The sequence below is a fragment of the Panicum virgatum genome, chromosome 1K, assembly GCF_016808335.1.
Source record: "Panicum virgatum strain AP13 chromosome 1K, P.virgatum_v5, whole genome shotgun sequence".
NCBI lineage: Eukaryota > Viridiplantae > Streptophyta > Magnoliopsida > Poales > Poaceae > Panicum > Panicum virgatum.
The window spans coordinates 39,983,342-40,010,901 of NC_053136.1; the positions used below are offsets into that span (position 1 = coordinate 39,983,342).

The 27,560-nt window shown below is 46.7% G+C and overlaps 2 protein-coding genes and 1 pseudogene across 3 annotated transcripts; 2 read left to right on the forward strand and 1 right to left on the reverse strand.

Annotated features, from left to right (window-relative positions):
* Positions 1-584: 584 nt before the first annotated feature.
* LOC120707457 lies at positions 585-7,105 on the forward strand (annotated as a pseudogene). The gene is made up of 13 exons (XR_005689007.1): positions 585-820; positions 922-950; positions 1,563-1,665; positions 1,776-1,947; positions 2,455-2,638; positions 2,866-3,026; positions 3,236-3,512; positions 4,202-4,416; positions 4,502-4,600; positions 4,696-5,198; positions 5,281-6,038; positions 6,124-6,322; positions 6,674-7,105. The product of XR_005689007.1 is annotated as a telomere length regulation protein TEL2 homolog (transcript).
* Positions 7,106-13,971: 6,866 nt separating this feature from the next.
* On the forward strand, positions 13,972-17,007 carry LOC120707467 (26S proteasome non-ATPase regulatory subunit 6-like). Its single transcript, XM_039992373.1, has 8 exons — positions 13,972-14,220; positions 14,321-14,435; positions 15,282-15,372; positions 15,466-15,611; positions 15,701-15,920; positions 15,994-16,102; positions 16,221-16,389; positions 16,495-17,007. Exons 1-8 carry the CDS (start codon positions 14,076-14,078, stop codon positions 16,667-16,669), a joined length of 1,170 nt encoding a protein of 389 aa, XP_039848307.1. The 5' UTR covers positions 13,972-14,075; the 3' UTR covers positions 16,670-17,007.
* Positions 17,008-17,034: 27 nt separating this feature from the next.
* LOC120707475 (protein HHL1, chloroplastic-like) lies at positions 17,035-18,969 on the reverse strand. The gene is made up of 6 exons (XM_039992384.1): positions 18,602-18,969; positions 18,352-18,489; positions 18,111-18,197; positions 17,951-17,998; positions 17,450-17,648; positions 17,035-17,328 (listed from the first exon to the last, which is right to left on the reverse strand). The coding sequence occupies exons 1-6, from the start codon at positions 18,875-18,877 to the stop codon at positions 17,315-17,317; spliced, it is 762 nt and encodes a 253-aa protein (XP_039848318.1). The 5' UTR covers positions 18,878-18,969; the 3' UTR covers positions 17,035-17,314.
* Positions 18,970-27,560: the final 8,591 nt, after the last annotated feature.

Consider the following 27,560-nt stretch of genomic DNA (forward strand, 5'->3'; position numbering starts at 1 on the left):
CTCCTTGGCCAGGCGCTCGTCCCCTCGCGTGCACGGCTAGGCGCGAGGGCGAGGGCGACCCGTCCGGCCGTCCCCATCCAGGCAAGAACCAAAATGCGCCGGTGTGGTCTCTGTTTGATGCGGCAACTAGTAGTAATCAATTATTATAGTAGAAAAAAAGAAAAAGAAATGCCAAGGATAAAGAAGAGATATATGAATCAAAATCTATAACATCTGATTATAGAATCCAATGATGCAAACAACACTATTTAAATTTAATTATAATATAAATTTTGCATATCTATCCAAAATCAAAGATTCTAAAATCCAATGAAGTATCCAAACGGACCTTAGTTGTGTGATAAGATGATATAAAATTTAGAATTATGATAAAATTGCTTGGTGACACAGTTTTGCGAGTTTTACTCTCTTGTCCATTATTTAGATATATATAAAATTTGGATAAATCCTAACAAAATTATATACATGCTAAAAGTAATAAGAATGGATTTCTAGCGGATACTGTACTTCGTAACTTGAAATTTGTGTATTTCAAACACGTATGCCAAACAAATCTTCGCACAAAACCCCTTGGCTTAACCTCTCTCGAACCACTTCCGTAGACTCTCGTGTGTTCGAAAGGGCATGGCGAGCACGCGAAGCAACTCCGCGCCCTCCTCATCCGGCGGCGATGGAGAGACAAGCCTCGAAGCCCTAGCGCTAGGCAAGGTTGCAGAGGCAGCCGACGCAATTGCCGCCGCGGCGAGTGCCGGCGAGGTGGTCCGCGCGATCCACGCTGTCGCTGCCCTCCTCTTCCCCGTCGACTCTGCCGCCGTTGCCGGTGAGGCCCGAGCCCTAATCCACAGACCTATCGTCAAATCTCTCATTCGTACCACTTCTGGTCTCAACTCGTGTTGCTCCCGTGCGCCATCTTGCCTGCAGGTACCGTCGAGGAACCCTTCAGAACCCAGGTGACTCTTATAGTTTGAAGGCAGCTTTAATAATTTCATTCATTTGAGCGAAATTTTGAGATATTTACGATATTTTTCAGTATTGTGTGACATATATGAATTTTTATTGATGGAAGGGATCTGGGCTTACAGGAAGTCTGTTTTGGCTTGCAAGTTGCATGGGATAGCATGCCAAAATAAAATCTGCAACTATTAGCGCATAAGAACATTGGCTTTATATTTTGATTAATAAGATCCATATATGCAGCTGAGGTAAGAGAAATTGTATTCTGGAAAGAAGAAGTAGCTTAGCATTGAACTAGGTTAAATGTGCCGCAAGATCTTTTGGTTGATAAGCATTTGTATCCTTATTACATGAGTGATTCCAGAAGGGGTTATCACACAAAATATTACTGAGACCACTTAGGTGAGAAGTTAGCAGTGCACATTTATGGAATTGTTGGGACCTTTGTCTAGTGATAAACATTCATGACAGTGCACTGAGTTATAAATTTGGGATATAATGTAGTGAATATTTTCAAATACATGTACTTCTTTCTGTGTGTTTCAGAAAATTGGAGTTCAGAACCATGGTATAGCATGGAGGATTTATTTTGTTTATTTTCCTTTCAGATTATTGAAGCTGTAAACCTCAGCAATGATGAAAGGGAGTCTTGGAGGTGTGCCTTTTATCATGGTCCAGCGTTTCCTACTATGTCTAAAATATTGCTTGGCAGTAAGTGTACTCATCAAACTTATCACTGTATGCTGTTACTAAGCATGCTGCCACCTGTTACTCTTAAGCATTTTTGGCACTCTAATCATTCCGCCACTTTGGTCTATCAGCTGTTGCTGTGAAGTGGTTACGGAAGGTTCATGCTTCTGCAAGAAATGAAATTTATGATTCATTTTTTGTCAAAGGACCTCCAACTGAAGTGATTCAAGCTCTTGTTCCAGCATTATCTGAAAAAGAAGATTCTAAGGAGGACCATCGGGCTTTTTGCTTGAACCTTGAAAGGTGGTATTCATAAACTGATCACTTGCAGCCTACCAGAGTTGTAATCTGTTCAACTCTGAGAAATTACACCGAAAATCTTGTTTCATTGTTCATCTTTATGAACTTCACTGCGTCATGCCTTTGTCACATTTAGCCTGTGGGTGTTTATATATGCACTGTTGTTCGTTCTGGTTATTGCAAAAGCAACAGGGGCACATTTTCATCTTATCTTTAACTAGTGATTATTGCTTCTTATCTTGGAACCTGGAAGTTTTAATTCCATGTGGGATCTTCCTTTTGCTCTCACCTGATAACCAGGGGCGAAACCATGTTAAAAATGACCCTGGTGCACACTCTAATGTTTAAAGGAAAACTAGTACACTGTAGCTGGTAAAAATTGGATAAGTTCCAAGTAAGTTTTGTGTTACTCTGGTGCACGTGCACCATGGTAAGTGAACGTAGTTTCGCCCCTGCTGATAACTATATTTGAATTTAGAATTGTTACTTAAAGAGATTTTTCCATTTCAGGCTACTGATTCTATGCTTGCTTGATAATAATGGGGTTTCCCAAATCCTTGCGGAGTACTTGTAATAAGCATGGTAATGATGTTCTCAAGCCAGATAAAACAATGCTCGTTTCAAGAGTTGCACAACTACTTGCATCTGTTCCAGATAAAGCAAGATTGGGAGCTTCAGGTGCACTTGCATCAACGTATCCTTTTTCACTATGGAGTATCTTATAATTTACTAGACAGTTAACCTGATATTCTTTCTTGCCAAATTTCTTCTTTGTGGTATGTTGCGCCCGGGTCAAAGATCATAGTTAAAGAATTGATTCATATTTCTTCTGCCATTTATTTCTGCAGTTTGCTGTCTCCACACTCATTTTTTTTCCTTCTCATTTGTTCTTGAAATTGTAAATCCTTAACAAAAAACAAGTTCATTTTTCAAGGATGTTGTCAGCCAACTTCTTGTTGAAGCAGAAACAGCAACTGTACAATTGGCTGCTGACAAAGATGCTACTGAACTTTGTGCCTTGAGTTCTGTATTACTCTTTGTGGGTGAAGTGCTATCTCGTGTTAGTCGTCGTGGGTCTACTGGTGAGAATTAATCCCTCAAAGCCCACTTTGATGTTTTGAATTAATCCCTCAAAGCCCACTTTGATGTTTTGATTGTTCTGTGACTTAGAGCTGTTTGATTCTTTAGCGTGCAGTTTGTACACTTTAAGCTTTGTGCTATTTGTTTGCTACCACTGTCATGAGGCATCAGTCATTTGTTTGTATGTCTGATAATATATTGTGGATTTCAGGCATTTTAGTTGCTGAATTGATTCCTAGGATCCGCAATCACCTACACAGATGTGTGCCATCAGATCATAAGGCCATAAGTCCTGAGATGATGCAGCATGTTTCCCAGTCTAAATTTTGGTTCAATGTGGTTGAAGCAATGAGAGATCAACATTCTATTGAAAGGTTAACAGAAGAATTGTTGCGTCAGCTTGCATCACAACATATAAGTGATGAAGAGGCTTATTGGATTCTGTGGACCCTCTTTAATCAGAGCTTCAAGCGTTTAACTGTTATGAGGTGAGATAGGACCCGCCTTTCTATGCAACACGGAAGTGCATCTTGTGGTAGCTTAACAATTTTTTTTTCCAGTTCACCTGCATATGTGGCATGTATGCTATATTGGTTTGTAAAGCGAAGGTTACTTCAAAAGTCTTCTTCGGATTTCGGCCAATAGTTAGTTCCCAATATCCAATTTGGCAACTAAGAGGGCAATTTGTTCTTCTTTTTGTCGCCATTGCTCTGCAAATTCTCACTGCAACTATTCATCTTTCCACTCACTGTGTATTATGAAACCTTGTGGAGTTGCCCTCTGAGATGAAGTTTGTGATGAACTATTCATCTTTCCACTCACTGTGTATTATGAAACCTTGTGGAGTTGCCCTCTGATATGAAGTTTGTGATGAATATCGGGGGATTTTATTTTGAGTATCCCATCATCATTTTTCAAATCAGTGTTTATGTTTTGGGTCTCATGTCAGCACCTGTCACATAATTACCTTTTCAGTTTGTGGATTTCAATGTGAATTATTGTTCAGATCCATATTACTATGAAGGACTATGTTTCATGCATACATCCTACCTCTACATTACCATTCAATGTACAAATTCCATGCCTTAGGAAACTTTAGCATTTGCTCAATTTGCATAGTATTTCTATGTTTTTCTTTCTTTTCCTTCATCATGTAATTTATCTCATATTACTTCAGGTCAATGTTTGTTGACAAATTTTTGCTCTGGAAAACATTTCCTTTGTGCTGCCTGAGATGGATTCTTCACTATGCTGTCTTTGAATGCCCACCAAATTCAGCAACAGAAACTCTGATGCAAAGGATACCTGACTTCTTTGGTACTTTGCAAAGTTTGGTTGGTATTTGGTCCAGGAAAGAGTTTGTTCAGTCATATTCAGTGGAGCAACAAGCTTGTATCCTTTGAGCCTCTGAAAATTAAGTTGTTTCATTTTTCTGAAGCAGGTTATTATTTTGCATTGTTCTCCTTAAGAAATGCAGATATCACTGCAGCAATTGGGTTATGTTTAGAAAAGCTTACAAAAAAAGAATTAGAAACAACTAAAGATGTATTAAATTCTATTCTTCAAGGAGTAAGCTGTGAGTTCCCCCCTGTACATTACCTTAGTCCTTTAGCAGAACATGATGTGAATAACCATAATATCTCCTTGCTGAATGTTAGTTTGTTACTATAGGCAGGTTGGAGAGCCCAATTGAGTTAATACGGAAGATGGCTAGTGCAGTTGCATTAACATTTTCTAAAGTTGTTGATCCAAAAAATCCTCTGTACCTTGATGACAATTGTTGTGAAAATGTTGATTGGGAGTTTGGGGTTCTCTCTTCAAAGGAGATCAAAGCCCCTTTACATGCTGTAGATTCTGAAAATAAGCCAAAATCACGTGAGAACAAGAGAAATGCTGGTGAGAAAAAGGCAAAAGCAATCAAATCTGATGTTCCAGATGTCAGAGCAAAAATTGTAGAGATCAAATCAGTAGATCGTGATCAAATGTCTGATACTGTTGTGAATGGGCAATTTGAGGAGGAAGAATGTGATGAGGACAGCATGAACATTGATGCATCTAGTGATTCATCCCTGGAGCCATATGATCTGTCAGATGATGACACAGATTTGCAAAAGAAATTCAGCCACCTGAGTGATCTTGCAGCAGCACTAAGAAAACCTGATGATCCAGATGGTGTAAGTTCCCAATTAATATTATCAATTATTTTGAAAGAAAATATCGCAAAATCCTGATCTTTCTTTATTTTCTGTGCCCAAGGTTGAAAATGCTCTTAGTTCTGCTGAAAAGCTTGTGAGAGCATCACCTGATGAACTATGCCACAACTCAGGTGATCTTGTTAGAGCACTGGTGCATGTTCGCTGTTCTGATTTGGCAATGGAAGGAGAGGAAGATTCAGCTGAAGAAAAAAGACAGAAGGCATTGATTGCCTTGCTGGTAACCTGCCCATTTGAATCACTAGATGTTCTGACAAAATTACTATATTCATCTAGTGTGGATATTAGTCAGCGCATTTTGATTATTGATGTTATGACTGAGGCAGCACAGGAGCTTGCAGAAACTAAAATTCTGAAGACAGAACAGCGGCGCGGTAACTTGATTACTGACAACTCACCCTCTTGGCTGGTTCCAAGTAATAGGGGACCTTCTGGGGCAGGCCCTTGGAGAGAGGTCTCCGAACCAGGAACGCTTTTAAGTTGGTCACACCGCTATGAAAGAGAAGTTCCATCTAGACCTGGTCAGGTTAAATCAGGTAAATCTCGTAAATGGGGTCTCGGAAAAGCGAAAGACTTGCAGGTTGAGTGGACTAAAAATAGATTTCCTTTGTATGCCGCTGCTTTTATGCTCCCTGTGATGCAAGGATATGACAAAAGGTCACACGGTGTCGACTTGCTCAATCGGGACTTTGTTGTCCTCGGTAAATTGATATACATGCTTGGTGTCTGTATGAAGTGTGTGGCCATGCATCCAGAAGCATCAGCTCTTGCTCCTGCTCTTCTTGACTTGATAAGATCAAGGTATTGACCAGAAGAAGAAATATTTACACATTGAGGAACTTGTTTGCTTTTTTTTCTAATTTTGATTTGAACTCTTTTTCTACAGAGATGTTTCACAACATGCTGAAGCATATGTCAGAAGGTCCGTGTTGTTTGCGGCCTCTTGCATATTGATATCTTTGCATCCATCGTATGTGGCATCATCTCTCATTGAAGGCAACCACGACATTTCTACTGGCTTAGAGTGGATACGCACATTCGCTCTTCAAGTTGCCGAAGCTGATCCTGATACCGAATGTACATCAGTAAGTACTGTGATCATTACTGGGATAAGTTATATATCACCTATATCTGTATCTCTCTCTATATATTTTTTATGTGGCTCTGCTCCTTGGTATATAGGTCAATGGTGGGTTAATTCCCTTTTTATCCCAATAAAGCCTAAGAACATGATGCGTTGAATTCGAACACTATGGCCTTCCATTCTAGTCCGCAGAAAAGAATTTGTATACTTCGGTAACCTTGATGGCCAATCATCCCAAAATAGTACACATCGAGCGATCTGTATATAGAAACCAATTTACTAGTGATATAAGTTGGATATGCTACCATTATTGCTGTTGCTAATTGTTTTATTTTCATGTTTGACTCTGTAGATGGCCATGACCTGCCTGCGGCTCCATTCCGAGATGGCTCTTCAGACATCGCGCGCTCTGGAATCTGCAGATCACTCCAAGACCGGCAGAGGCCTACCTACTAAGCTTGATAGCATCATCATACCGTTTGGAAACGTGATGAAGTAGTGTATGGATGTATCCTGTTGTTGTACAGAAATCACATAGCAAATTCTGGCTATGGAGTAGGCCTAGCTTCCTGGTTGTATTAGTTGTTCATGTGCTGCTTCTGTAGCACAGTGTTCACGCTACAGGTAGACATGAACTTGTCAATTTTTGTGGATCAAACTTCGCAGTGCTATTGCATTGTTGTTCTTGATTCAAAACAGTAAGCCAGTCACATCTGCGTTGGGTGTCATATACTGCATGCATGCCCCAGTTAGGGCTGTTCAGTACAAGCTCGCATTCCGACAATCCTCTACTCGTCTCCTCCTAATATTGTAAATGGTTTCTCGTGCTTTCGTTATGCTTCCTGAGCTGGGTGCTTTATGCATTTATAAGCTTGTGAGCCACACTCGAGTCGCGCATATTTCTGGTTCAGATGTGAGCATACTTGTCAATTGTAACTTTGGAAGAGAGAGTGTTAATGGAGCACTGCTGCTCTAAACTAGCTTTGAAGAATTTGTGATACCCAGTACATGCATTGGGTGATATCCAATACTGCAGTGCAGAGAGGACTTCTCGAGCGTTTTCTTCCTGCATTATTTCCTGAGGGAATATTCAGAGTTGCACCACACTGAATGGTCCATGTCTGACTGAGCACCTTTGATTTTTGTTTCTTCGAAATATCTTCAAGATTTTTACTAGCTATTACCGCTGACGAGGCATGCCTTAACTGAAAATTTAAGATGATGTTTCTTTTGTAGTTTTGTTCCCTAGCATGGAGTAGATTTGTTCAGTTTCTACCAGGCCATTGCACGAGGCACAGAATTATCCTTGCGATGACAGAATCACAGAAGAGAAGCGCATGAATCGACCATATCGTTTCCAAGATGGCTTTACATATGAATTGGCAATGGCCTACTTCATCCTGACGAAGCGGATGAGAGGAAGAAAGCGCCATGCCGCCAGGCCCAGACCCTGAAGTTCCGGCGCCGCCGCGCTCTGCATCGCGTCGCACCTCGTCACGGCGCCGACACGCCCGGCGGCGACGGCCCACCTCACCGCACGTCCACACTCCCTCCTTCCAAGAGACCTGACACCAGCAGGCAGCCACCGCCCATGTCCACCAGCGCGTCCAACGTGACCGCCGCCCCCCCGCGGCCAACTTCTCCCTCCACCACGGCGCCGCGCCCGATGCCGATGCCGCCGAGTTCCCGCGTGGAGCGCGCCACTCCGAGCACACGCACCGTGCGACGCTACGCCATGGCGGCCGGCCACCGGCAGGTGTGCCTGCCTGGCGCACTGCGAAGCGGCACTGCGCGCGCGCACCGGGCAGGCAGAGGCAACGTTGCTCTCTTGGTGACGGTGGCGGCGGGTGCCTCGACGGCGCTCTTAGCATTTGCTCCGGAGCATTTCCCTCTTCCTGGCCTCGCTTGCCGGCTCTCGGCTCGCCGGCGGGTGGACTCGCCGCCGCCTACAGTGGTCAGGGGGGTGGACGGTATTTCATTTACCGTCCACCCCCAGGGCAGCCGAGGACCGTCCATTCAGCATCCGACGGCCAGGATACATCCGATGCGGACTCGAGCGAAGCGGACAGAGCTCCCGCGCTCTCGGCTCTCGTCACGGCGCGATCCCGCGGCGCTGCTTCGCCGGCGTCCGGCGAGCTCCCGATCCGGTGCTGGTTTGATCCGGCCGGAAAGCCGCGATTGCTTCCGGGAAAATCGGATGCGCTTCGTTCTTCTCTTAGAAGACCCTCCTGAACACATCTCAGCTCGTGGAGGAGGCCGCCGGCGATGAGGTCGGCGGCAAGCGCGTGGCGGCGGGGTTGCACTGAAGGAGAAGAGCGCGGAGACGAGGATGTGCACTACCCTTTCCCCGCATCTATCACGCGTCGAACGAGGTGCACGCCCTACACACTCCCACCTTCTTGCTACCGCTGCTGCTTGATTCTGGTCTTCTTCTCCTCGCTGATATTGCAGCAGAGTAGGTGAAATCGAACACTAGATTCGAACAGTAGCTTTGATCAGGGGAAATCCTCCTTTTGCTACAACAATCTGGGATTATAGCAGCTAGGATGCATGAGGGACACAGCTAGGAGATTCCCATGGGCCGGATATGGCAAACCAATACTAAATCATTTACAGAAAAAAAAAGAACTGTCAGGCAAGTAATACGCATTTGTATTAGGCTGCAGCCTCTGCAGGGAGCAACACAGCTTCGGCCAAAGCGTATAAACAGATTTTGTAGTCGTAACAGTGGTGGTTGATTTTTGTAGGTGTAACCGTGCTTCCAAGATTGTCAAAGTTACATCAAATCAGTTTACATTACTTCAGAAATTCTCCCACCATAGAATGATGGATACATCTTGAGCTTTAGCTCCAAGAGCCCAGAAGTGCAGATTCATCGTCACAGCTCTAATGACTCGAGTAACCGGTTACATGGCATCTGAATAATCCTTGTCTGAATTTCCTAAGGGAAAGTTACATGGCATCTGAATAACCCTTGTTTGATTGAGCAGTTTTCATTCGGAGCTTTACTTTTATTTCCAATATTTGTTCATCTTCTACCAATGCACGAGGCACAGAATTATGAATTATCCTTCCGATGACTGAAGAGAAGCACGGCAATCAAACCATATTGTTTCAAAGATGGCTCACACTCGGAAGTGGCGACGGCTCACTTCACTCTGAAGATCAAGCAAGAAAGCGCCATGCCGCCCGACTCTGAAGTTCCGGCGACGACGGCCCACCTCACCACACGTCCGCACCCCTCCTTCCAAGAAACCCGACACCGGCAGGAAGCCACCGCCCCGTCCGCCCGCGCGCGCGTCGAACGTCACCGCCGCCGACTTCTCCCTCCACCATGGCGCCGCGCGCGTCCGGCGTGGACGCAGCCGCACCCCGCGCGCGGCGCCCTCATCGGAGCGCACAGACCATTCGACGGAACGCTGGCGCACTGCCGAGCGGCAACGCGAGCGCGCGCAACAGCGCAGACAGAGGCCGCGATGCTTTATGCTTGCCCGCTCTCGGCTCGCCCTCATCTAGAGCTGGTGACGTGACTGACGTCATATTCTAGAAGATGGCGAGAATAGTTGAAATCGAGTTGACTGGGAGTCGAAGACCAGCTGCCCGATCCTTACACGGCCAACACATAGTACCTTTCGAGTCTCGGCAGCGCCTTCCCCCGCAAGGCCTTCAACTCCCGCCGAACTTCCGTGCGGCGCAGCGACCATCACGATTCCAATCCTGGGCAAGGGCTTGGGCATCTCGTCCCGACCTGCTTTATCCTATATCCTGCTGCGACCATCTCACCACCGACCGTAGCAGATCGGAAAATAACGTACGTTTTCTTTTCTTTTTTCTGTGTCTCGATCGATCAGGGATGGCGACGCCGAAGCTCTGCAACGCCGGCGATCTGCCCCTGGACGCCGTATACGAGATCCTTGTGCGCCTCCCTGCCAAATCGCTCTGCCGCCTGCGCGCCGTGTGCCGGCTCTGGCGCTCGCTCCTCTCCGACCCGGACTTCGCGGCCGCCCACGCCGCCCGGGCGCCGCCGCTCATCATTGCCGGTTACAACTGCTACTCTTCCGACACCAGCCTTCGACTGCGACGGCGGCAAGATCCTGTTCGGGCAGGTCGCGGGCGGAGCGGAGTGCAAGGCGCTCCGGAAGGTCACGCCCTCGCACGTCGATCGGCGAGCACGGGTTTCACTGGCCAACCTAAATGGCTCATTGGTTGTTGTTCATGGCCCATCTCCCAATATGGACCTCTGGTTCCTCATGGACGCTGAGAAGGGCCTCTGGGTTGAGAGATACAGCATACGGATTGAGCGAGCGTACGCGTATTTTTGGCCCTTGGTTGTGTTAGACGATGGGAGGATAGTCGTGGTCATTCATGGAAGACGAGGTCTGCAAACGTTGGAAATTCACGACCCAACAAACACTGTCTCGGTTGTAGCAGACACGAGCCGTTGTTGTGCAATTGGAGTGTACACTGGAAACTTATTGAGCTTAGAGCGGTGTCAACCCGAAAATAATGATGGTGCCGAGAGTGCTCAGAAGGTTTCGAAGGATGCTTTAGGCTTGAAACCGAGATGGGTGACAGGATTTTGTCAGATTAAATCGTTATGTAGCAGTCTTGCTGATGCTCTCCTTTCTGCTATATTTGGAAAGTTCAGGGTTTAGTTAGTGTGGAGTTCCTGCGTGCTGATGTGGAGTTATTACTTTCTGCTATGTCAAGACTGTAACGGGCCCGTTCCGGCCGGATCGGCCTGGCCCGACTCGAAGTCAGGTCTGACCTGGAACAGCTGTTCGGTTCGACCTGGTCCGGGAAGGAAGCCGGCCCGGTTTTGCTCCTCCCCCGTTGGAAACGGCCTGGATTGGAGCCAGGAGTCCTACCCTCCGGCTCCAATCCGGCTCCATGCACGAGGGAGGCGACGCCGGCACGACTGGTGGTGTGCGAGGCAACGGCTAGGCGGGCGAGGAGACTGCGTGGCTTCACAGCGGCGGTGAGGTGATGACGGCGCGACCTCCTTTCTCGCCGGTGATCCCCTCGCTCTCCCCTTCGTCCTCCTCCTCTCTCCCTCCTCTAGGGTTCTCGGATCTTGCCGCTGCTGTGAAGCCACGCCGTCTCCGCCATGGGATCTTGCCGGTGATGGGAGTGCAGCCTCGCTGGGCGCGGGGGCCGGATTCATAGGGGCACTCCTCGCCAGCGCGCTCAGTGCCTGGGTCTTCGTGCGCGGCGGGGGTGGCGCCGGCGCCGTCCTAGCCACCGTCCTTCAGATCGGTCCGTTGCTTGCTTGCTGCTGCCCCCCCCCCCCCCCCGCCCCCGCCTCCGCCTCTGCCGCTCCCCTTCCTCCCCTCCTCTTTTCCTTCGTTGGCTTGCCTTCTCCGCCATGACGAATAATCCCCATTACCCCATGAAGATGCAGTAGCAAGATGTAGATTAGATTGTTCCGGTGTCTGGAACATGGATGCAGCTCTTAACGCTTGAAATCTTACCTGTAAGTTGCGATTATGTTTTATTATTCTTGCAGTGGCCGAGGTGCCTCACGCTAGTTATGCAAGGCAGTAAGTTTAGCAGCTGCACATATCAAGAGGGGCAAACCAGCTCCTGGCCACTGGAGTTTAGTGGTTGGGGTTGAGAATGCTTCACCACGTTACATTATGTTTCTTTACATGTGATTTTTACTTTTCTGAGAATGATTGATTGTTGGCTGACTAATTGAGTTATTAATGTTTTATGTTCACTTATAAATAATTCAAGGGATTTTATTTATCATTGCAGGTGGCCCAGTTGGCTGGCTCAAGTTCTGCTAGTCAGTTCAAGGGATTAGATTATTACACATTAATATCCTGATTATGGGTTGCCCGTCCTTTGGTGTTTAAGTTATGTGAGCTTGTGTAGACCTGGTATTTGAGCTTTAGCCTAGTTAAACTGGTATTCATGGATGCCTGAATATTTCTGTTAGTTTGATCCATGGTATTTGAGCTCTAGCCTAGTTAAACTGGTATTCAGTTTACTTGCATCTTACTTTTTATTGCTATACTGAAATATCTCAAGTATATTGTTTGTGTTTATGGTTGAAGCACATAGTTGCTATTATGTGAGCATGTACGTCCTATTGTTTGTAAATACTAACTAAAGTGTCAATCTTCTAAGACCTTAGCACATGCTTGGCATAGATTTCTAGAAATTCTTATGTTCTAGTTTTTGTAATTGTGACTGTGACAAGCTAGCCTGCTTGCAGTATAAAACCGCCAATTATATCGTGATGTGTTAGAACAAATGAGCTGACTTGTTGTAGTACCAAAAAAATTATGTTCATATGCATGTGTCAGGCTCGAAATCTTGTTCTTTGTTTAATCTATCTAGGATGCCTGGAAAAGTAAATTTGTTGGAGCAACAACATTTAACCTTTGTAATCTTTGTTCATGCAGGTTGAGGAAGGCAATGATATGCTGCATCAAGTAGCTACAGTGCTTTGTCGCATTTGATGAAGCCCTCATAGCCAGTAGACTAGATTTTTATCATTTTGTGATGGCTAGGCATGATTTGTTCGTAGTTTGGTTGCTTCTTTTCATTTGTTAGCTCTGTTGCGTTGCCCTTTCTTTTGGTTCCGAGCAAAGTCAATGGAAAAACTTCTGAAAATACGGCGCTCTGCGAAAACTCGTTCTGCTTGTGCTTGTACCATGTGCTCAATGTATGTTTTTACTTGCATCAAATCCAAAATTTATATTTATCAACTATGGCAGCAGCAAAATTTCAGAAACAGTAAAAGAGGATATGTGTAATGCTCAACCATTGTTGTGCTCTGCTATTGCTGTTGAATGGTTCCAGACCCAGCAGTCGAACCGAACGGCACCAGCAGGATTGGTTCAGGGGCAGGATCGGTCCAGGCCAGGAATGAGTGGATCACTCGGTTCACTGGATCCTGTTCTGGATCGGATCTGGGGGCAGGAAGCGATCCAGAGCTCCCGAACGAGGCCTGAGTAAAAACTCATTAACTGGGGTCATCTATACCTTTGGTCTAAAACATAAATTTTAGTTTATGTTTATTACTTGTTAATCACTATGACTTGTTCCAAGGTGCTATTTTCTTTGGAATCTCATAAGCTTGGAAACCCCTCGTATCCTGTCCTCGTTTGGAGCATAGCATATTCGTTCAAATACAAATAATTTTTAGCTTTGTTTGGTGCAAATAATTTTCGTCCCATTGAATTGCAATTTTACATGGCTCATTGGTAATGTACAAATACAAATCAAATTTCCATCGTTGTGCTTGGAATTTTTGAACGGTCTCAAGAACTGGTAGACAAAATAAAAATAATCTGAAATTAGAGCTGATGGGCCATTTCTAAAACCAATTGAGTAGTTGAGGAAGCAAAATAGTTTTGTTCCTGATTTTGCATGTGTCATTATACAAGGAGCACACGTGTACGTATATTTATTCAGGAGAGATTCCTTTGAATTTCTCTGCTCACACCGTCTATTTCACTCTTCTTTTTACTTTTTTATAGGGGAAGTAGACCATTTCACTGCAGCGGTCAATGATTTCTCCTTTCGGAAGAGAGAAAGGGAAGCTCCCGACAAATCCGGCCCATGGGCTATCGCCGTCGGATGCCGCTAACAACTGGGCCACGTTTCCATCCATAACTAATCCCCAAGTCCAGCAGCCCGAACCAGCAATCTCCCCAGACCCGAGCGAGCACCTGGTTCTCCGTGCGACCGAAGCGAGAGCCTGCCGAACCGGACGGAAGCGAGACCCCCCGGCGGCGGGCGAGATGGACGGCGGCGCCGGCGAGGAGGGGAAGCAGGAGCGGCACCTGGTGCTGGCCCACAAGCTCTTCCTTCTCTCCCACCCCGCTGTCGACGACCTCTCCAAGGTCGCCCTCCGCGCCGAGGTCCTCGACGCCGTGAAATCCGACGGTACGGTGCCGCCGCCCCCCCGTTTCTCCTCTCCCCCCCTCTTCCTCCGAGGCGCGGCTCCCTGACTGACGCGTGATTTGGATTTCCGTGGAGCCGGCAGACATGGCGCCGCTGTTCGAGTCGCTGGTCGCCGCGGGCGTGCTGGAGCCGGACGCCGCGCTGCTGGCCGAGATGCGTGGGAGGATCGACGAGGAGATCCGCAAGCTCGACGAGAAGTGAGTTGCTTCGTCGTGGTCTTCTGCTCGGGATGTGGCTCCTTTTGTCGTTGCCATGTTGAATTGCTGGTTACTCATCTAGTACCGTGTAGTGTATGTGGATGATTTTGGGGGTGATGTTAACTCAGGTTGTGCTGTGTGCTCTTTCGCTAATGAGACTAGCTTAGTTTAGATGCTAGAAGTAGGCGGTACAACTTGCCATTGAATTGCACTGGATAGTTGTGGGTTATGGTCTTATGGATTGTGATTGGGCCTTCTTTGGGGTGAGGGGAATATTGTGCCACTTCAATAGATTGTTGAAAAAAAATCTAGCAACTTTTGTACGAGTTGTGCCTAGTTGTGTTCAACACTTATGTCCACACTATGATCTACTTCTACTTGGTATCTCTGAGATGGTTTGCATATCCCTGCATCTGCTGTCATGCTCATTTATAGATTTACATGCTTTTGGTTTTTGTGTTTCTGTTAAATTGTATAAGTGGGGTTGATGAAGAGTAGTAAGGGGTTCTAGAGACTACGCCACACTCTGCGCCGTTGATGTTCGATCCAATTGATACACCTTAAGTTCAGGAATTAAAACCAGTCAAGTAAGTTGGAATTTGTGCCAAGTAATCAGTATTAATGAGGTTAGGATGAGGATCTCAATGTGAAGAAATAGCAAGTTATGATAACAAACTAAAGTAGAACTTTTAGCAGAACCCTGAGAGTTCCAGTGCAGATTTTTGTCTCTTTTAGTGGTTATACGATTCTGCATTGCTTAGTCTTCCCATTCTATGTATGTAATGATTTAAATTGCAAGCAAGTTTTCTTCCTCTGAAACCAAAGTCCTTGTAAATTGTCATGAAGAATTGCTGATGCTGAGGAGAATTTGGGTGAGAGTGAAGTACGTGAAGCCCATCTTGCCAAATCCTTGTACTTTATAAGGGTTGGTGAGAAGGTACGGACCTTTTTCTTCTATATTATCTGTGTCCTTGTTCACAAAAACCCTAGTTATGGCGACAGGTTTTAAACCATTACTGATTTATTTCAGGAAAAGGCTCTGGAACAACTCAAAGTTACTGAAGGAAAGACTGTAGCTGTTGGCCAAAAGATGGATCTTGTGTTTCACACTTTGCAGATTGGATTTTTCTACATGGATTTTGATCTCATCTCAAAATCCATTGATAAGGCAAAGAAGTAAGTTCTTTGTTTGTAAGTTCCATTCTGTCATTGGCTCACAGAGTAATCAGTCATGATATTTTACTGTGTTTTTTTACTGATTGAAGCTTGTTTGAGGAAGGAGGTGACTGGGAGAGGAAGAACAGATTGAAAGTATATGAAGGCTTGTACTGCATGGCAACCAGAAACTTCAAGAAAGCTGCCAGCTTATTTTTAGATTCCATTTCGACTTTCACAACTTATGAGTTATTCCCATATGATACATTTATCTTTTATACAGTCCTCACTAGTGTTATCACACTGGATCGTGTATCCCTGAAACAAAAGGTATTCAACTCTATCTTGTCTGCTCTGTTTCCTTACCATCATATCATGATTTCCTCAACAAGAAATTTGACAGGTGGTAGATGCGCCAGAAATCCTGGCCGTGATCGGCAAAGTACCTCACCTCTCTGAGTTCCTCAATTCCCTATACAATTGCCAGTACAAGTCGTTTTTTGTTGCATTCTGTAAGTTGATATATATATATATATATATATATATATAAAACTTTTCCAAGCTCATATTGTAGGATTGTTATGCACTATATTCATATCTGACAGTGCTATGGTCTGTGATTGTTTCCAGCTGGCTTGACAGAGCAGATCAAGTTAGACCGTTATCTTCAGCCTCATTTCCGCTACTACATGCGGGAAGTGCGTACTGTTGTCTACTCACAATTCTTGGAGTCGTACAAGAGTGTAACAATGGAAGCAATGGCTGCTGCTTTTGGTGTGACTGTTGATTTCATAGACCAGTAAGTGCTGTATCAGCTGCTGTGGTCCTATCTTTGTAATTCCTGCTAGCATTAATTCTTTTTCTTGTTGCCATTGTATTCATAAGGTCTTCCTTTCACTTGTAGGGAACTGTCACGGTTCATTGCAGCTGGGAAGCTTCACTGCAAGATTGATAAGGTTGCTGGCGTTCTTGAGACGAACCGACCAGATGAGAGGAACGCTTTCTACCAGGCGACCATCAAGCAAGGGGACTTCTTGCTGAACCGCATACAGAAGCTTTCACGAGTCATTGACCTGTAAGAGTTGCTGTTTCTGTTGGAGCTCCTTCAGTGCCCTGCCAATGTTTCCTGCACTGGAAGGGTGGCTCAACTTATCCACCTCGACTTTCATAAGACATGAGCATTGCTCTTCTTGTGTGAGGAACAAATTTCTAAGAGAACTTGTGTTTTAAGCGTGAATTTGCTACATGTATCCCAAGGGTTTTTTTTTTAGAATGAGGAAGGTGCAGCTCAACCCCTTTGACGTTACTTTTGTGGTGGGGTTTTTCATTTCAAGTCTCATATTTGTGGTTCCATGCATTACATTCTCCGTTAAGATACTGACTTATATACTATGGACACTGGTCCCCTTTTAACCTACATAAAGTGCTTGATTTGTAACACAGAGAATCCAACTGCAATAAGATACAATTCATATCCGCACTGTACAACAACTAACTTTCAACTCCCAAGAAATTAAATCAATATACAGCTGTAACCTTCACTGAATTTTGTGAGATATAGTGAGAAGTCATCACACGTTAGCCGCAAGGAGGTTACACAGTATCTCTTTGCAAAAATAAAGTAAAATAAAATCTGGAGAAATTAAAGAGCAACTCCGGGACATAGATGGCAAAACTTCAGCCTGTGTTTCACTTGTCTGACAACCCCTGGTGCCGAGTGACAATCATTTCTCCGTCTCTGCAAGATGTAAACGGGAGATCACGTGATTAGACTCGGTGTCTGATGGCTACAGAAAGGATGACGATGGGGTTTTTACACAAGTGATGCTGCATTGTTGAAGCAGTCTCAATGTACTTACTGAGTCTCTGCTTCGACGACTTCCGCTGCTTCTTTCGTCTCTTTGAGCGGAACTTCTCTTCTTTGCCTTCTGCTTCCTCTTCTTTGGTTTCAGCAGTTCCTGTGATCTGTGCAAAGGATTCTTTGGCTCCAGCGGTTACGTCTCCAAAGAAGTCCTTCACCTTGTCAACCACAGTTTTGAGCTCGTCTTTCTTTGGAAGCTGAGATCAGGAGTGTTATTTTTCATGACTTGCCAGAATGCTCAGAACATGTTTACTGAAAATGTCATTATTTGCTATCAAAGATGCAATTCCCATACTGATTTGGATGCAACTTTACGAGAACTTTCCCAAGACACTATCTTGACTCTTGAGCTATCTAGTAGTATGCAGGTAATAATTAAGTAAAATCTCTCATAAATTAGCTTGGCTAAAGTAAGATCATAATTGAAACGTAAAAACAGTGGGGGTCTGGTTCTGGGATTTTGATTGTGATAGAACTTGATAAAGTTCAGGAAACATACTTCGATCACATTACTTGTCGTAAGCGCAGACCTAATGTTCCCCTTCTCCTGTTCATGCAAAAGAGAAGTGAGTGCTTAACTGCTTATTAACAAATTCAAAACTTAACCAAACAAGAAAACAACTTATGCTTCTGTAGTTAAGGCTCGAGGAGAAAATTACCACAACTTTGTAGCCATATCGGAACTCATTTTCGGTCTTCAGCACACGGTATTGCGCTTTTGCCGTGTCGATAATCTCATCCTCATCCTTTCAGACAAACAACAAGGACAGACACGTCAAAGCAGTCAGTTGCTATTTACTAGCACGGTCGTGTGGTTGCCTTGTACAGTTGTACATGGTCTGTGCAAGTACGAAATGGTAATCAAAGATTTAGCAAAGAGCTGCTGATCGCGTTGATTACTTTGTAGATGACGGCAGCGAGGTTCCTGGCGAGCGTGTCCTTGTAGATGTACTTGCCGAGGAAGTTGTCCTTGGCGGCGAGCATGATCTTCGCCGTCGTGCCGCCGGTGATGACGTTGAGCGGGTACCAGAAGTAGACCTGCAGCGGGAGGCACAAAACCTCGGTCACGTGCCATTGAATTCGCAGCAAGAAACCAGATGACTACTACTCCTAGGAAGAAACAGATCGAGGGATGGAGGCGGTCACGGACATTGGCGGTGCGGATGAAGATGACGAAGCGCGGGTTGCCGTCGTCCTCGACCTTGGGAAGCTGCGGCGCGCGGCGCTGCTGCAGCATCTGCCGCTCCGACCAGCTCCTCCCTCCGCGGGCCTCCACCACCAACGCGCGCCTCGCCGTCGCCGGCTGCCTCCGCGGCGCCGCCCTGAGGACGAGGCGCCCGGCCACGTCGACGGACGACAGCTGCCCGATGCGCGCCGGCCCCTGCGCCGACGGCGGTCTCAGCGACACGCCGCCCACCACCTCCATGTATGTTGCCACGCTGCCTGGCGCTGCGCGTCACTCGACGGAGCAGGAGAAGATAAAGCAAGCGTATCTTCTTGTGTTCAGGAGCTGAGGACACTACCGACGCGTGGGGCCTTCGTACAGTTGTGGGCCCTAGTGTCAGTGAGAGTTTTGTGATGTTCCTGCGGCTCTCCATTTTTTTCCCCCGGGGACGGTTTAGCTCAGCCTGCGTGGACAGCTTAGAGCATCTGAGCTTAGCCAAATTAGACTAGCTAAATTCTAATTTAACTAGTTATTTAACTAACCATTTAGCATTTCAAAAGATAGGGAACCAACAGCATCTTCAAAATTCTTTGAATCCTAGCTAAATTCATGCTTCTGCTCCCTTCGTGGCATAGGGGAGCTCGACCCCTGGTGAGGGTACCCTCATCCAAGGAGTGGGAGAACAACCGGCATCGAGACTCGAGAGCGCCGCCGCCGGATGGTGAGGATCTTCTTCGGCCTGCGCGCCCACAACAACTACATCCTCAACCCCAAGTATGATGTAATGAATCTTGTGACTTACATCTGTTTGATTTAATGTTCTGAACATATAAATTCTGAATTTAATTACTCAATATGCAAAACCGCTAAATGAGGTTATGGCGGGAGCTATATCCCGCCATAGTCTTCTCTTAGCCTCTGAAAAACTGAGCGCTAAACATCTTAGCTTGTTATTTTTAACATTGACAATGACTGTAGCATGAACGAAGGATGCTATGCCAGTTTTGGATTATGCTAGTTTTTTCTTAATGGTAGAATCAAGGCTGAGAATAGCGTGGTCTTGCCTACCACAAAAGCCCAGAAACTTTGTTTCCATTTTTGGATTTTTTTTGGTTGCGCCCTGACAAAAAGAATGCAACAGTGACATCTTTTTCAAAAGTTTGCTAGATGCCCTATCTATATGCAATCTCGTGGAGTTGCATATTTGTTAGTACAAGTTTTGCAGTATCTCCTGTATTGTTTCTGGTTGCTGGTTTTGGCATACTATAGGCCCTGTTTAGTTCCCAAAATTTTTTCTGCAGTACCCGTTACATCGAATATTTGGACATATGCATGAAGCATTAAATATAGTTAAAAAATAACTAATTACACAGTCTAGCTGATTAGCACGAGACGAATCTTTTAAGCCTAATTAGTTCATAATCGGACATTAATTGCCAAATAACAACGAAAAATGCTACAGTATCAAAATCCAAAATTTTCACGAACTAAACAAATATGATTGGGTAGTATAGTTTATCTGTTCATGTGCAAAAAAAAAAAAGATTCAGGAGACAAAAGAGGTAGCGGTGTGGATGGCAAAAAAGGTAGGGCAGTCTATATGGTCACCAGAGAAAGCAAAGGCTTTGCATTCTAGACGATCATCCATCTTTGTTTCATGCATGTATATGGATGACAAAGAGTGTTAGAATTTAGTGAACATTTAGATAGTTGGCGAGTTTCGATTCATGCATGCTCTAAAATTTTGCAATTTTTTTATTCGTGATTGTTCATCTGTGTGAAAGCGAAAGCCAAAATTTGGGAAGGTGTTCGTTTTGCACGTATGTGTTTCAGGGATGCAGGCCTCCGCGCTCGTACGCGTGGTGGCTTTGGCGGGTCTGCTCCGGTGAGCCCCGGCTCGTCCTACCCCATAGTTTGATTAATTAAAAAACAGAAGTATTCAGGTCCTCTGCCGACCTTTAGTGCCATACTGCCATTCATCGCGTTCATCAGGGAGCGCTGCAGAAACACCGGTAGTTAAGAACGATATTTTTGTGCCTGATCAGTGATTAAAAACTTGTAAAAACTACAAGTGCATGTAGCCTCTGAAACAGTTGAACCATACCTTGGTCAACGTAGGAAACGGCAGAAAAAATGGTCACTTGCGTCTGCTGATGTGCCTCGAGTCGTTGGATCGAATCAGTTTCGTTCACTCTAATTATTGGCTCTTGAGCTAGCAATGCACAGTATTCTACCGTAAGATTTTGCAATACCAAGGTGCAATACAGAAAACATGTAAGGAAAAATCAGATAAGATATTTGCTCTCAGGTGATACTTGATTCAGGTTACATGCTTGCTTGGCACAGCAACACATACCACGTCAGGATTCAGACATGTCAGTTACAGACCATCACTGCATGGCTACAACTACAGCTATCCTACAGTCCTACTCCTGCTCCATCTGCAGCGCTCTGCTACGCGTCGGCCTTGAGGAAGAGCCCGAGCTGTCGCATGACGCCGGGACGCCCGTACTCCGCGATGCAGAGATCCGTCAGGTCCTGGGGGTGGATGCTCTCGTCGGGCAGCGCCGCCCTCTCCGTCTTCAGCAACTCCCGGCGGACCTTCGCCTTGGCGATCAGAGCGGCCGTGGGGAGCTTCTCTGGTTCCGTACCACTCTGCACCACCTCCGATGCAGGTTCCGGCGATGGCCGCACGGATGTTCCGTTCTCCTCGACGGGAAGGACCGCCTGTGGAACCGGGAGGCTGACAGTCTCGTCGGGATCACTCTCTGAGTCGCTATCTGAATCTGAATCACTTGAAGATGAGCTTCCGGAGTCGCTGCTTGAGCTCGGGGGTGTCTATTTATCGCTTTGTGCGATTAGTTTCGATTCCGTCGCAGAAGCAGGCGGACGGGCATGACGTGCCAGGGGGAGGGCGCGGATTGTAGACCCATTAAGCTGAAGCCCAAAAGGCTAATTAATTTTCTTTCTTTGTTACTTTCTTTATTTATTTCTTTATTTTCTCTTTGTTTTTTTTCACCCATTAACTGCACGCAGGCCTATCGCCCAGTTATAAGTATCACAAGCAAGCAAACCGATGACGCAATCATCAACTTTTTCTTCAACCATTAATTGCCCGTCCATGAATTAAATTCTTCTACTATAGTATCAACTTCTGATCTTTCGGCGAGTAAACATTTCAGAATGTTCTGAGTTTCGGAGTCAATGTTCTGGATAATTGCAAGAAATATTCGAAAAAAAGTTTTGAATTTTTTAAAATTTTCCTAAAAATTTTATTTGGAAACATTTTTGAATGTTCCCTTAGAACTTTTTAAAATGTTCTTGAACATTCAAAAAGTTTCCAAACTAGTTTGTAAACATTTCAAAGTGTGAAGTGAAAAATGTTTGAGAGCAACTCACAATGTTCTGGATAATTGCCAGAAATGTCCAGAAAAAAGTTTTGAACTTTTTAAAATGTTCTCGAATAATTTGTTTGAAAACATTTAAGAATGTTTCCTTTAGAACTTTTCAAAATGTTCCTGAACATTCAAAAAAGCTGTAAACATTTCAAAGTGTGAAGTGAAAAATATTTGAGAACAACTCACAATGTTCTGGATAATTGCTAGAAATGTTTAGAAATTTTTTTTGAACTTTTTAAAATGTTCTTGAAGAATTTGTTTGGAAATATTTCATAATATTCCATTAGAACTTTTTAAAATGTTCTTGAACATTCAAAAAGTTTCAGAACAAGTTTGTAAACATTTTAAAGTGTGAAGTGAATTATTCAAATTCAATTTGCATAAGAATCAATGCAACGCTTTACAACTCAGACACTTACGATGCACGGACACTCACCCCTATAAACGCACGTACGCAAATCCTACCTCTATGAGCATCTTCGAAGATTGAGCGGCAAATCCTTGAGAATGACAAAGTCACCACATACGTCTTGCTGTCAATGGGACGTCACCTTCCGTTGAAAGCACAACACCATTAAATTCTAGAATACACAGAAAGTCGAACTCAGAACCTAAGGTGCTACCGAGCCTCTTGTAATCCTCACGTTACAGGCGCTTACACTCATCATCAGTATTCAATGCATATAAGTTGATGCCGTTCTCATTTCAGAATAAAAACTTAACGAGAAACTTAAACATATGCACTGAATGTTGGTAGGAGTATACTTGTTGAGAAAGAAAAGAAAAGAAAAGAAAAGAAAAGAAAAGCATGGATATATAACTTGCTTATTGCTTTGCTGTCGCCGCAAAGCAAAGCACAGGAAGAAATCGAGAGGCAGCGACAAGCAGGGAAGTAATGGATGGAAGAGCTCGTAACTTCTTCAGTAATTGAGACGTTGAAAGGTAAATACACCTAATCGCTATTAATATGGCCCATATGATAAACGGGCCTTAGAAATTAAAAAGGATGAATACGCGGCGCAGGAAGCGCTTTCTGCGACAGGATCGAGTGTAGTAGCTCGCGCGATGTATAGATTTCCCCCTTGAGCTCGGGCTGCTGCCGGGTTCGCAAGCCTTCTCGAGGGAAACAATAGGGGAGGCTTTCAGGATCGCGACGGGGGAGACGCCGCCGCAGATGTCGATGAGCTCGTTGTCGTCCTCGGTGGTCTCGAGCTCAGCGACCTTGGCGAGATCATACACCTTTGCCCGCTTCGCCGGCGGCGTTTTGATGGAAGCCTCCACCGGCGCTTCCGGTCGTGGTCCGGTGGCGGCCATGGACCGGCCGCTCTTGCCGCTGGACAGGAGCTCCGCCTTCCTCAGGAGCACGTGGAGGGCGTCGAGCTCCGCGGCCATCCTCTTCCGGAGGTTCCCCAGTGCAGGGCCGACGGACGCCTCGACGCCGCCGCGGGCCACCTTGGCGCGCTTCGGGCTCGGCGCCGAGACCCGCTCGTCGGCGCGGGCGCGGCGAGCCGCCGGCTTCTTCTCCCGCGCCGCTGCCGCACAAGTAGCAGTCTCGACGGTCCGCGGCCGCTTCACGAACGCGGGGCGGGCGCTGGGCCGCGCGTCGCCGCCGCCGACAGGTGCGGCCGCCATCCCGACGACGACGCTGTAGCGGACGACCTTGGTGGTGCACTTCGAGCTGGGAACGGAGAGCTTCCGGTCGGTGCCGGCGCCGGCGCCGGCGCCGGCGCGGCGGATCAACGACGGCTCCCGCCGCGCCATCGCGGCGCGAGCCGCTGGTGGCGGTGGTGGTGCTGCTCCCCGAGAAGCAGGCTTCGAGAAGGGGCGGGCGCCGGGAACGGGGGCGGCGCGACGGATGGCTCCCATGGTTCGCCGCGGCGCGGGGAGCGAGCAGCAGAGAATCTCGCTCTCGCCGGACGCCGGGAGAATGAAGAGGACCGAGTGGAGTGGGAGGATGGATCTGGAATTGTGGATCGAGGAGCGAGACGGGGATCGGCATGGAGGCATGGAGTGGGGTTTAATCGTCCCCGGGGCGAGGGATTCGAGTCGGAGACGGTGGCCGCCACGCGCTTCCGAGTTCCGATCCGCCGGTTGGAGTCCGAGTCCGACTCCCGGCAAGAACTCGTACAAGAAGCAAGCCTCGCGCCTTGCCTGTTTACCCAAGTTGGCACCAGGAGGCGGGAAGAGGTTTCCGCGACAAAAAAAAAAGTTGGAACAGAACGGGCTGGCCATGAGATTCTCAGCATTAATCTCCCAAGTAATTTTGGAGTCGTGACACGGGCCGACCTGCTGGGTTGCCACGGCCCACGAACTAACTGTGAGAGGAGCGGCAGCAGGCAGAAGCGGGGCGGCCCGGTGCGCCGCAAAGCAAATTTCCATCACACGAAGATAATAATTTAATTGATCTCAAGACTCGAATTCGATCAAAGGGGAGTGCTAAGTTTGAAACATGGGTGATCTCACCCGAATCATTCACAACAGATTTGACGCTCGCAGGTCAAACCACCAGGCTAGGCGTCAACTCGTGCGAATCCTATGTCATGCGGCGATCGGCTCTTCGTCGACGGGGCCACCAACTCCAAGCGCGTCCGAGGTGAGAATAAGATCGTTCAAAATCAAAAGCTAAAGGGCTGTTTGGTTTCACGCCTAAGGCGCCACAGCCTAACCTTAGGCGTGCCAAACATTTTTAGATAAGTGTTTGGTGCTCTCCTAATGTTAGGCTGCCACACTTTCTTAGATACGAATACAGGAGTCCGCTACACTCGCCGCACCTGCGGCACTTGATTCGGACGCCACACATGTGGCAAACTGCTAACTTTAGGCGTGGCGCCTTAGGTAAGAAACCAAACAGCTCCTAAGATTCTCCGGCCAAGTAGCAAGGAAGGACATTTGAACTGGCCCCCGTCTGAACTCTGAACCGACCGGGCGATCCGATTCACCAGTCTGGTCATCAGTTCCAATCTCCTCCTGGCTGGCCAAATCAAATCGTTGACAGAATAGGCCGCGTGTATCTTCAGAGTCCATCTTGTTCTCGCCGTTGAGGACCTGGATCCAGTGCAGTTATAACTGCTACTGCAACTTAAGCGGTAGCACCAACATCTGCCGTCCAAAAATGAACCAACGCTCCGGATTGCTGATGGCCCACCTGTACTTCTTTCCCCTCCCAGAGTCTCCTTCCTCCTCCGTCCCCTGCATTGAACCTAAGTCCCGCTCCGAGAGGTCCGAGCACAAGCTGCAAAAGCAACTCTATTGCCATAGCTAGCTCATGGTGCTTGCCATGCCGCTGATGGCCAAGCTAATCACCTCCCCTGAGCTATCACTCCTGCAGTGGCAACATGGCAGCCACTACTTGCCGGCCACCAAGTTCGGCAGCTAGCGTCCTCGACGCCCACACGAATAGGCCAACAGTTGTGCACCCAACCATCTCACCCAGCGTGCTCTTGGCCATGTTCAGATTGATTGCCATCAGACACTCTAAGGAAACCTGGCCATGGTTAGTAATGGAACAATGAAACAACACACCTGTTGTTTTGATCTGAACTACAACAATACTGATGCAGCGAGGCTTGGGTTACTTCACTACAGCTTAGATGCGATGCGACCAACATGGAGTGATTTACTTTTGGATTTTTTTGGTGCTTTGTGGATAGACAAGGAAAATCTGGAGCCAAATCGCCGTGGAATGAAGGAAAAAGAAGAGTCTTGAGAGGGCAAGGAAGAAGGGGTAGGCCAGCAGTTAATCCGGAGTGTTGGTTCATTTTTGGACGGCAGATGTTGGTGCTACCGCTTAAGTTGCAGTAGCAATTATAACTGCACTGGATCCAGATCCCGCCGTTGATCGCCGGGTATGCGTAGTCTCGTGTTGTTTTCACGAGGTTGACACCAGGGTGGTCACTTCGAAGTCCATCGCCTATTTAGTTTCCGTGCCACGCTATTGAATGGAATTCGGCGCCGATCAATCCTCCAGATCTCGCGCTTCAGGTGAGTGCATCTGGACGTGACGGATTTTGAGGCATCGGGTTGCGTTTGGTACTCTGGGGTTAGGTGTGAGTACGTCTTGCTATTGTTTTTTTTTTTTGAAGAACGGGCACAGATTGTGCGTCATTTCTATTAGTAAATAAGGAGATTACAACTAAGCACTCTCAGCGGAGCGAATACAGGTTAGTAAATAGAAAGCAAAAATTGTACACAAAAAATGTGAGAAGGCTCGGACCCCACTAAGCAGTGAAAAAAGTTGCTTCGCCCCTGCCAAGCCCCAAGCTCTGGCTTCCTCTTTAATCTCGAGTAGTAAGGTCGTAGCTGACTGCTCCCTCCGCTCGAACGTTCGAGCATTGCGCTCCTTCCAAAGTTCCCATACCACTAAAAGGATAAGAGAGCGCAGACCACTTCGCGGAACTCTTGCTCTTGTTCCCATCATCAGCCACCAATCGACCACATTATCACTTGGCTCCCAAAGGGTTGGTCTAAGCTGTTGGTAGTGCGTCCAATCAACAATCATCCCCCAGATGTGTCTCGAAAAACGATAGTCAACAAGCAAATGATGGGCTGTCTCCTGGCCCCGTCGGCAGAGCCGACACCAATCATTCCTCGGCCATCCCCTTGTTGCTAGTTGGTCGGACGTCCAGACGCGGTTTCGCAGGATAAGCCAGGCGAAGAGTTTGCATTTTGGCGGCGCCCACGATTTCCAAATCAGGGGAACTAGATTTCACCCCGCATGTCCGTAGAACTGCGCCCGGTAGGCCGATGCCGTTGTGTACAAACCATCTCGGGTTAGCTTCCAGGAAATGGTGTCCTCAGCTTCTAGCGTGATTGGTATTGCGGTTATGAGGCCCCAGAGAATGACGAACTGCTGGAGATGTGTGACCGAGAGCTGCGCCGCCAGATTGATATCACACACCCAAGTGTTATTTGTCAAAGCTTCTTGCACTGTCTTGTTCTTGTGCTTTGAGATGTTAAAAATTGCAGGGGCGATATCCTTAGGCCTCCTACCTTGAATCCAGTCCGAGTGCCAAAACGAAGCTTTGGCCCCGTTACCAATTTTGATCGTAGTTACCGCCGCAAAGAGGAGCTTATCCTTATCGTTGCACGGCGTTCCCAGCCCGACCCAAAGTTTGTTTGGCTCCATCCATTCTTGCCACACCCACCGTAGTCGTAGAGCCGTGGCAATTTTTTCCAAGTCTAAGACTCCCAGTCCTCCTAAGTCCTTTGGCCTATTCATCGTTGGCCAATTCACCTTGCATTTTCCACCGGTTAGTGCCTCGCCCCCTGCCCAAAGAAACCGTTTCCTGAATTTGTCGAGGTCTTCTAGCACCTTCTTTGGCGCATTGAGGGACGTTAGCATGAAAACAGGTTGTGACGACAACACTGCTTTGGTGAGAGTAACCCGCCCAGCCTGAGTAATATTCCGGCCCGCCCAGCCGGTTAACCTTGCAACTGCCTTGTCCAGGCATGGTTGAAAATCGACACGCCGCAAGCGTCTATAGGTCAGCGGTAAGCCAAGGTATTTAATCGGGAAGGAGGTGCGCTTTGCAGGAAAGTCATGGAGC